Below are 10901 nucleotides of genomic sequence, written 5' to 3'. Positions count from 1 at the left end.
CCGTTGTGCACAGGGTCACTATGAGTGGGGACTGACTCCACAGTACCTAATAACAGCAGTAGCTCCAGTGTGTGTGCGTCACCCACTTTGTAAAGAAAGGACTAAGGGGGTTTGCTAATCAGTGTTTAAACTGCCCCCTTTCTACTGAGGGAGTGGGTACCCAAACAGATCATATCTGTCTTGCTTTTTAAAAACTTTCCTAGAAAACCGTCCCAGCCCTCAGCATGCCTGCCGGGAGAGGGCGGCTGGGCACACAGTGAATGGAATCACTAGGCTTTGGACTTCCCTGGTATTTGGTAGTTTTTATTCATCTAGAATCTGTTCACGTTAGGTCAGTGTTTTCAATAGCTTGAAAACTAGGCTGACAGAGGCTGTTCTGTATATCCAGTCGATTCACACCTGAGGACCTTGTCCCAATGCACTGGGCAAAGGGGTCCTTGTATCTCTGTGCTGTTGTGCCGGAGAATTGGCAGGGGACAGATAGCCTGGAAGGTCAGAGTGAAAACCCAAGCCAGTTGCTGCCGAGTCAATTCCGACTCCTTGGCCCAGTAGGATAGGGCAGGGCTGTCCATAGAGTTTCCAAGGCTGCAAAACTGTACGCAGACCAACTGCCCCGTGTTTTTCCTCAGAGCACCTGCAGGGTTTGAACTGCCGACTTTTCAGTTAGCAGCCGAGCATTTAACCACTGCACCACCAGGGTTCCTAGAGCTTGGCGTCTAAAACTTTATTTACACAAACCCACTGCCACTGAGTCAACTGTGACTCATAGCGACCCTGCACAGGGTTTTCCGAGACCTTAAACCTTTACTGGAGCACACAGCCTGGTCTCCCACCCGTGGATTGGCTGGTGAGTTTGAACCAGTGACTTTGCAACTCATAGCCCAAAACTTAAGCCACAGTGTCATGATTCCCCTGCCCTGTAACGTTGGTTCTCTCCATGGTCCTTTCAAAAGCTCTCCCAGAGCACAGGACTATGGGCTCTACACAGGACTGCCCTCTCAGAGGGAAAGTCTCTCTGCCTACATCCAATTGGTCTGAGCCCGAGACTGCTTTTGCCAACTGGGTTAGAGGGCAGATGTTTTCTGTCAGTGCAGTGAGCTCAGATCTGCTGCTCCTGAGATTCTAATGAAAAACTCTTCACTACCCACATGCCCTTGAGAGTAGGTGTCCCTGTAGGATAAGCATTGGACTGTGAACCACAGGGTCAGCGGTTCGAGCCCACCAGCTCCTCCACAGGAGAAAGATGAGGCTGTCTACTCCTGCAAAGATGTACAGCCTCGGAAACCCTGTACAGGGTCGCTATGAGTCAGAACCAACTCGATGGCACATAACAACAACATACAATTGAGAGTAGGTTGAATTATATTCCTTTGTGGAAATTAAACTTATATTAAAAAAAAAAAATTCTGACTCTTCCGGGGGCATGCAAGCAGAGCCAGTGTGAGGACTGCCGCTCTGAGCAGGTAGTCAGCACTTCCTGTCAAGGACCAGCAAGTAAGCAGTGTTGGTGTTGCAGGCCACACTCTCCTCAGTTTTGCGTAAACGAATGGGTGTGGCTGTTTTCAATAAAACTGTATTTACACAAACAAGGGCCAGTTGCCCACGGGCTGGCCTCTGCTCAGAATGCATGTCCCATGTTCCTTACTCAGTTTTCTTTCTGAGAGAGCGCTGACAGGAGATCCCCGGCTCAGATTTAATCAAAAGCTACAGCCCAGTTTTGTGTTGACTTTGTGACAATGTATCAGCTGGTATACACTTGGCTCTGTGGATGTTAGTCTTCAGTTTTAAAAAATTGTGGGGGGCGGGGGGGGAGTGTTGTTGTTTTGCTTTGTCTACACCAGTGTGAATCAAATCACCCCTAACTCCAGATTCCTTTGACCCAGGGCAAGAGGATCTGTCCTCTCAGAGTGACTCAGGTGGTGGTGTGGTGGCTGTGTAGTGTTTGTCTGGTACTGACTTGGAGTTTACCTTTGCACCCATCATGAGCTTTTCCTTCCTCGTGTTTCCACTTAATGGCACGGACGTCTCCTTCCCAGCCAGCGTTCGGTGTCGCTCCTGGGGCATCTGCAGGGAACAGAACAGGCAGATGGGTGGGCTCCAGACGAGGGCATTGAGACGTGGCATCTCTGTTTCACCCAGAAAGATGGTGGGCAGGAAAATCCAACCTTTTCAGAAATGTGTAGCTCAGTCTGGTCTGAGCAAAGACTAACGCACTGGACAAGGGTGGAGCGGCCCCTGGCCCTGGCCGAAGGGTTGGCCAGGTTAGAAGTTGCCAATTCTGTTCCTCCATTTCATTTACTATGTGTTTGCAAAGGTCTTTTTGGCGGGGAGGATTGTGTTTTTCTCGAAAACTGCCCTGTGGTTTGAAAATTGGATTATCAGTGGCTATAAGAGATTGTAAAAAGTCCTCCACAGATTTCTGCCAAATTTTGGACTGAGGAGTTTAGTTTTCAAGCTTAAAACCACATTTCCTTACCAATCAATCTTACACAAAGAGAAGCAACTTAATCCCACTTAATGACACCCATCAGAGTTTTCTCTCCCTGTCAGAGAGGCAGTGGGAATGCTGGTGGTGCTGTAGGGTAAAGCACTGTGCTGCTCACCACAAAGTCAGCAGTTCAAACCCACTAGCCTCTCCTCAGGAGAAAGATGAGGCTTTCTGCTCTTCCTGTTCCCATAAGGAAACCCTATACAGGGTCACTGTGAGTCATAACACCCGTGCACACATTGCCACAAAAACAACAGGTTCTGGTGTGGCGCTGTGGTCTAATGCGTCAGACCGCAACATCATTTGAATTGTAAGGTCGGTGGTTCAAGTTCACCAGTCACTCCTTGGAAACCCTATACAGGGTCACAATGGATCAGAACCAACTCGACGGCACTTCACAACAACAACACTGTAAAGATCTCTTAGTGTGATGGCCAGTACTAGCAGGCATCCAGTAATATTTGCTAATAAGTAAACCAACTTTCCAGAAACGTGTGCTCAGAATGTTCAAAAGACTCAGTGTGAGGAGTTACCACATGCTAGCCTGTCTTCAGCAGGTTGGGGGGAAACAGGGTTCCCTGCTAACTTCCAAACTCTGAAGGCACGAAACACCTCCTTTGTTCTTCCCAAGAGGAAGGCTTTGCAAAACGTGGAGCAATTTACTGAGCAGGAATCCAAAGAAGCTTCAGTTAGGAGTTAAAACCACCCATTACTGACCTGACCGGACGCCCTTGTTTCTGGATTGTTCCTACCTTTCACTCGGTTCAGGGTCACCCAGTAATGTTGCTCTGGACTGTGGATCCCTCTGCTCCATTGAAGCAGGTCTTTTGCCCGGACATCCGTCAGGACAAACTCAACAAACTTCCTTGTCAGTGCATAGTGAGCACTCCCGAAGTAGATTGGTAAGTTGTGGGGGGGTGCCTCCTTGAATCTTCTATTTGGAGAGATATAGATATTTGATTCGGGGGTGAATTTGGAGTGGCTTTGATTTGAGTTGGCTCTAGGGCTCGCTGGCGGCTGGATTGCGCCAGGAGTGATGTTTTTACCATTCCATTTGCTTCTGAGGTAGTGTATGATCTCCTTGTTGGTTTTGATTGGAAAATCCTGTCCACAAAGATTAATGACATAGTTCCATTGAAATTTGGAACGGACTAGATCTTTCATGCAATAAATGTCAGCCTGTAGTCTTGTAAAGCCAGCAGAAGCAACCTTTGACGAAATAAAAATGTTCTCAAAGCAGTTAGCCAGAGTTTGCACTGCAGTCTTAAACTTCTTTGAGGCCTTTTCGTCAACATGGATACAGTAAACATTTTGAGGTGCATAAATTGCCCTGAGAAGCCGCACAAACATGATCAGCTCCCTCTGAATGGTCAAAATATAGGCCAAGGAGAAATTGCCCTCTTCTGCAGACAGGGGTCTGGTTATGAACCGTAACCCCTGGGAAATCATGGAGCAGTTTCCCGGGGTGTATAAATGTGTGAGTATTTCAGATCGATGAGGGTTTTTACAGAATTTTGCAATGTAGGGGGCTGCCCCCTTGCCTTCAAATAAAGCTGAGCACAGTTCATCTGGGTAGAAGCCACACTCCACTGCTTCTGGGTAGGTGGGTTCCTCTTCTGGGTCCTCAGGAGCTGGATCCCTTAAATACAGAAAGAGGATGATGCAGAGGGCTGCACCCACGAAAAGTCCAGACTTGGTGGCTCGCAGCTGGCTCATGGTGCCCGCTCCCAGCGCCTCCTTCTTACCATAGTGTGGACTGCTTTCTTTGGAGTTTCCTGAAAGAACAACAGATAGATTTCAGGGTGTTGTAACTTCTCCCCAGTACTTGATGGAGGTAGAGTCTATTTGTTTAAAGTCTACAGTTTGCCCAGAGGTTACCACTCTTCAAAGCTGGCTCAGTAAATATTTGTTGATTATTTCGCGCTTAGGTTAAGAGGCTCCATTTTATAATTTAGCTGGTTGTCGTTATTGTACTATGCTGGTGAGTCAGTTCCAACTCGTGAGTGACCCTGTGTAGGGTTTCCTAGAAGTCTGAACCACAAAGCAGGCCAGTGCCTATCCTACAGCGCAACACCAGGACTCCATAGTTTACCTCTGCATCCAGTTTTTAAGATCAAGTCATAAATTACATCATCGTTTATCTTGATGAACACAAAACCATTATTATAATTAATACATTTTATATCTGGTCACTTCTAAAACAAACAGAAAGGCCGATCAGAAATGCAGTTCATTAGGAAGAAAACTCTGTCTTAAAATGAAGTGAAATTAAAGCTTTTAATTACTTCCCTTTCAGAAACCTGGTTCCGACTAGATAGTTAACGTGAAACATTACGGAGGGTTGGCTATGTCCTTACGTGGCTGCCAAGTTACTTCCAGTGCTTAACTGTCAAACCACTGACACTCAAGCCAGCCAGACTGACCTGTACCCTCAACCCTCACAGCTAGTATGACTCGGACCCCACACCTCAGGGTTTCTATGTGATTAGTACACACAACAGTGGCATGGTAGATTTTTATTGTCAAACATCAAGTGTTAGATACAGAGATGAGTCCATAAGTGAGGAGTAGGTGTGTTCTGTTCCATCTCCTCTTGTATGAGAGCTTTAGCGTTGTTGATGTTGTTGTTACGTGTCATCGAGTCGGTTCCGACTCATAGTGACCCTGTATAGAGTTTCCAAGGGGTGGCTGATGAGTTTGAACCACCGCCCTTGTGGTTCAGACCAATCTTATGGTTCAGTGCCACAATGGAAGGCGTTTGGGAAGCTTTTAATTTGTCTTGGTTTTCATTTTAAGCTTATCGTCAAAATAAAACATTCTGATATCACGGAACTAAGGTGGCCCCGCTTCACCAACAACCTAGACCAGTGGATATTTTCAGTGGTCTGTGATAATTAGTGGAGACAAATCTCACGGGTAAGCTCATTGTCCTTCAGGACCCTGGACAGTGTGCCCTCCTTTCTGTAGAGTCGGGCACATGAACTTGGTTAAGTGCTCAGACTTTGTTTAGAGCAGTTTTCACAGTGCCGGGCGAACTCTTCCTTCTGACTAAGGTTCACTGAAGTTAGAAGCAGATGTGGCCGGCTGTCCTGCTGAGCGGGAGCTGTCTCCCACCGTCTCACCCCAAGCTTTTCCAGGCAGGCAGGTCAGCTCTGTAAATGAAGCCTTTGGAGACACCACTGCTGCTGATTATAAATAGTTCTGACTGTTGCTTTAGCTCACATCTAGCCAGTAATATGAAAATGCCCAGAGGAGTAAACTCTTTGGGGGCCCGGCAATTTTTTTTCCCTTTTAGGGAGGAGCACCATTTTCAGTTTTATCACCATGGCCTAGCCTCAGTTCCTGCTGAGCTGTGTTTCTCTGTGACTCTAATCAGACTCATTGGTAAGCATGAGAATCTGTTTACAAGAACTGGGTATGTAGCTGTATTTCTAAGTGTGGAGAATGTGCCACTCATAAGAAGAGCAGTTCTGACGGATTTGGGAACCTTTTTGTTCCCTCCACAGAGCAGTGTATTTAAGATACTCATTTATTTATTTGAATCCTGAATAAGGGAGAGCTGCCATCGCCTGTTTGTGGAGCAGCCAGGCGCGTTGTTTGCCTAGACCAGACCTTTTCCCACAGTGACCCGGTTCTGTGTCTTCATGTCTCATAAACACCACGAATGATTCTAGCCAGCGAGGGGAGGGGGAGGCATTTGTCCTTAGTGAGAGGATTGTAAAGGCTTTTTCCCTGTACTTTCTGTTCTTAAATTCCTTATCTGGAAGGAGCCCAGAGATGCTGTGGGCTAGGCATTGAGCTCCTAACCACAAAGTCAGCGGTTCAAACGCACCAGCCGCTCTATGGGAGAAAGATGAGGTTGTGTGCTCCTATAAAGATTTAGAGCCTCAGAAACCCTTTATAGGGTCAGTAGATGTTGGACTCTACTCGGTGGCAGTGGGTTTTGTTTTGTTTAGGTCTTATATTTTTAATAAGGTTTGAAACCACCCAGTCCTGGAGATCTGTTTTTGTAAAGGTGACGGCCCAGAAAATCGTGTGGAGCATCTGCACTCCGTAACATGTGGTCTCACTATTTGGCACCAATTTGAAGTCTCCTCATATATTGCTAAGGAGCCTGGTAGCGTAGTGGTTATGAATCGGGCTGCTAACCTCAAGGTCGGCAGTTCGAAACTACCAGCTGTTACGTGGGAGAAAGATGAGGCTTTCTGCTCCCGTAAAGATTTGCAGCCTCGGAAACCCTGTGCAGGGTCACTATGAGTCAGAACTGACTCCATGGCACTTAACAACAACAACAACAATATATATTGCTATTATTAAGTGCTGTCTCAGTGACCCAGTATAGGGTTTGCAAGAAGTACCTAGTGGGTTTGAACCACTGACTTGGTGGTTAGCAGTCTAGTTCTTACCCTACAGCGCCACACCATGTCCTTGTATATGTTGTTGTTGTTGTTATGTGCCGTTGAGTTGTTTCCAACTAATAGCCACCTTCTATAGGGTTACCAAGGAGCAGCTGATGTGCTTGAACCGCCGACCTGGCAATTCAAACCAACTTTGCTGTCCAGCGCATTAACCCACGGCGCCACACCAGGACGCCTCCTTGTATACAGTAGCATAGAATTAAATTCATAGCTTTCAGGCAATGGATAATGTTTTTAAGATTATACCTATAATTCTCTGAAGATTTATGACTTCCCAGAGATGCTATAAAATACCTTGTGATTGAAATCATTATTAATGCTGTGGTTAGAAAGTGGAACTGCTTTTACATTTTATTACATTTTTCCCAAACAAAGACGTTTCCCAAGGAGTTGTTTCTAAGCACATTATTCATCCAAGTGTGGGTGTCCTCTTGTTTTCTCCCTAATCTCTCTAGAGTCCCCTCTCCCTCCCCATCCCCAGCAAGCCTTTGCCACCAGAAATAAACATGAACAATGTGGGCTCTGTGTCAGGTTTTCCTAACAAAGCAAACTCGTTGCCATCAAGCCAGTTCTTACTCCTGGCAACCCTCTAGGACAGAGCGGAACTGTTCCCACAGGGTTCCCAAGCTGCGGTCATCTTTACGGCCGCAGACTGCCAATCGTTCTCCCTCAGCGTGACTGGTGAGTTTGAACTGCTGTCCTTTTCGTACGTAAAGACTCTCAAAATCCGCTGAACTGCATTTGTATCGCAACATGCTGTATTTTCTTAGAGGAAAACAATTAAGATATCCATTCCTCACAAACACACCAACAACAACATTTGCTTTTCATTACTGGCACAAAACAAGATCTGAGGGTGTGCACCTGACCCATTGCCTCTCACCGGAGGAGCTAAGCGTAGCATTGCTAAATCCTCCTTGACCTTTTGAAAAGACTCCACTTTTCTTTCCTTTGGCTTCCACAGAAAGTCAGGAGGCGTTTTGAGGGAAATAGATACATCGCTTTCAAAATATTTCTGATATTCCAGTACTTCTACTTTAAAACCACGGCGGGGCCCAAGAAAACCTGCTTAGCTCGTGCCACTCCTGATGGGGACGTAATTAATGAGGCACTCACCAAGGGGAGGGAGTCTGGGCAGGGACCATCCGCTGCTCTGCTCCCTGCTTGCCGCTCACCCAGCTGAAAGCAGGCAGGCTGCGCAGTTCTGCAGGTTTTGTCGCCCTCTGGTCCCTGGAGAATTGCGTTCCTGTTGATTCTGACCTGGAGACTGAAAACTAGAAGCCTGTACTTCTGTGAACATTTCTTCAGAACCGGTTTACCAACTTAAATTAAAAACAAAAAAAAACCCCACACACAACTACAGAGAACACCTGGTGAGGCAGAGCTGTTCCATGTGCTAAAAGCTTCTGGGTGAAACCTTGAGCAGCTGCTGCAAGTCAGGTTCTTGAACTGGAGAGGGAAGAATTTAGTTATCTGATCCCTTTTCATTAAAGGGAGAGAGGCAGTTAGAGAGAGAATTGTGTTCATTCCGGAAAATCCGGGCGATTTCACCCTGGCTCTCAAGAGAACCTGAATCCAGGGAGCCGGGTCAACCTGGGCCTTTTCAGTCTCTATAGCGCCACCAAGAGGAGAGATTGTGCCCTCTCGTGTCCCCAGGCTGCTCTTGTATGTCTTTGCTCTTTGGTACTTTTCCTTTTCACATCCTCCCCTCATCTGGTTTTAAAGATCCTCTCACTTGCTGTATACTCTTGCACGTTCACACAGACGCAGCTGTTTTCACCACGATTTAAAAAGAACAGTGATAAACAGAAAGGTTGTTCTGTGTGTACTCCCATGTGGAGGAGCCTTGGAGACATGATACTGAGCAAAAACAAGCCCGTCACAATAGGGCACTATGGCATGGCCCCACTTCTGTGCAGAGACAGGGGAGGGGAAGATGGGCCCCACGGTCTGAGGGGACGCTGGGCTTCTGTTGGGTGGGTGATGGAAGTTTGAAAACACCTGAGTGTAAGGGTGGAGCAGCGTGATCAGCATACGTCCAGGTCGCTGAGCTCAGGACAGACGTTTTCTTGCATATGTATTTCCCGCGGTTAGAAGCAGGAGAGGGTCAGGAGGCGTAGGGACATGACTCACATACCCTAGAGACTTACTCCCCTGTGCACACACCGCTAGAGTCCCAGGGTAACTCTGAGACACCTGTGTGGCTGATACTGTAGGTCGGCTTTGTAACCATTCAGATAAAGGAAGATACCTGTGTGTGTGAGGGGCAGAGCGAGTGGGGGCTCATCCAGTCTCTGTGGCTCCACAAAGTCTGGATTCCATGAGAATCTGGACCAGGAGCCAATTGATGGAATCTTAAATAGTGACAGTGTTGCAGTGTGTTTGTGGTGTTTACACAAAAATCTATTTGTTCCACCATTCTGTGGTGAAGCCCCGTGTGCCTCATCTTGTGTTCAGATCCGTGAGTAGAGGTCCTGACTTTATCTACCAAGAATCAGGAAAGGCACAGTCGTTGTTGTAACATTGGGTTACAACAGCATGCTTGTTGTAAACTGTCATGTGAGTGCCATTCCTGAAGGACAGGTAGAGGTGTACACAGCAGTGGACGGGCCGACAAGCCAGCATCCTGAAGGAACTGGTGGTTAGTGGGCCAGGTGTTGGGGGAATTCATATGCAGCCTGATTAAAATTGAAACAAAGAAACCCTAGTCAGTTGGCCGTAGGACATAGATACATAGCAATTCACTAAAGACGCTTTCTGCAAGCAGGCATCTATTTTCTTTCTATTTACTCAAGCATAGTTCTTTGGGGCTCCAGTTCCCCAGAGACTGGCATTTTCCTCTGCTTCCTGTTGTTGTTGTCCTTCAAGCTTGTATTTATGGTGAGGAAAGCAGTTGTCCTGAAAGATAATTTACAAGAGACTAACTTGTCTGTGTAGGGAATGGGATGAGACCACCTAGCTGGAGATAAGTAAAGGAAACAACTGTCTATTCTTTAGCTTTCTCTGAGTTCTGCCATGTAGACACTCACCCCAGTCCTGGGTTTACCAGGCTTCATCGCTACAGAAGCACACTGTTATGTCTTTTCTTCCACTGATGCCCTGGTGGGTTCTGGGGCTTTTGGTTAGCCAAGCGCTTAGACATCGGGACTCATGACAGCAGCATCTTAGGTGAGTTAGGAGCCCTGGGGGGCGTGGTGTGTGTTCGACGGGGAGGAGCAGCTCAGAGGAGGGTCAAGATGGATCCCCAAGTCATAGGTGCTGTCACAGCTACTGAATGGTGCATGGAGAACAATCGAACTGCTGTACACGGGGGAAGTGCCGAAAGTGTGTAGAAAAATGGAATTAAAAAGATAATGGGATTTTTCCATGAACTTTTTGAAGCCCTCTCATATTTGGCTGTGTATATTCTCAACAACAGTTACATACCTAAAATGATAAGTTTTTCAAGTCAACCCACCTGCGTTTGTTGATTGTAAGGCATAGGAACCAGGCTCCAGGATGTCCCAAGAGGGATTCCTGGTTCAGAGATGCAAACACCACTGTGGGAACAGTGATGGGAAGCCCCCGAGCCTCTGCTTACGGGGGTGAGGGGGTGGTGGTGGTGGTGGTGGTAACATACTGTGCTGAGTTCTCCCATCAGGGCACACCCCCTAAAGGAAACATACGGATGGCAGACCAATATTCAGGTACTAGTCTGCCTTGTCTTTGAACATATGAAACATGTTTTTCCTATTCTCAGAATCTCTGAAACACTATATACGATTCCTTTTTGGGAATGTGTCATTTCTTGACCTTTTTCTCCCATTTTTTGAGCATTTAAACAAAGTATTCAAAGGAAGCAAAATATAGGATGAGCATAACCATTTTCAACTGCATAACAGCACACAGCAGGGAAAAAAAATTAAACACTGAAAAATATGTTTTCTGTTTTGGGTTTAGTGTGCTGTTACTTTTTCTTTATGTACCTAGTATTTTTATAATAAGAGGTGGGGTGG

The 10901-nt window shown here is 46.6% G+C and overlaps 2 protein-coding genes across 2 annotated transcripts in view; one reads left to right on the top strand and one right to left on the bottom strand.

Annotated features, from left to right (window-relative positions):
- GCNT7 (glucosaminyl (N-acetyl) transferase family member 7) overlaps nucleotides 1-4204 on the bottom strand; it is a 6489-nt gene extending 2285 nt beyond the window's left edge. Inside the window, exons 1-2 of the mRNA XM_006839298.1 lie at nucleotides 3241-4204; nucleotides 1969-2064 (exon numbers count right to left, since the gene is read on the bottom strand). Coding sequence (XP_006839361.1) covers nucleotides 1969-2064; nucleotides 3241-4204 — 1060 coding nt within the window. The remainder of the gene's footprint in view (nucleotides 1-1968; nucleotides 2065-3240) is intronic.
- Nucleotides 1-10901, top strand: part of RTFDC1 (replication termination factor 2 domain containing 1) — a 54074-nt gene that overhangs the window by 34736 nt on the left and 8437 nt on the right. The window lies entirely within an intron of this gene.

The sequence above is a fragment of the Chrysochloris asiatica genome, unplaced genomic scaffold (genome assembly GCF_000296735.1).
Source record: "Chrysochloris asiatica unplaced genomic scaffold, ChrAsi1.0 scaffold00023, whole genome shotgun sequence".
Lineage (NCBI taxonomy): Eukaryota > Metazoa > Chordata > Mammalia > Afrosoricida > Chrysochloridae > Chrysochloris > Chrysochloris asiatica.
The sequence above is the reverse complement of the archived record's forward strand: the minus strand, read 5'-3'. Positions and strand labels throughout refer to the sequence as shown.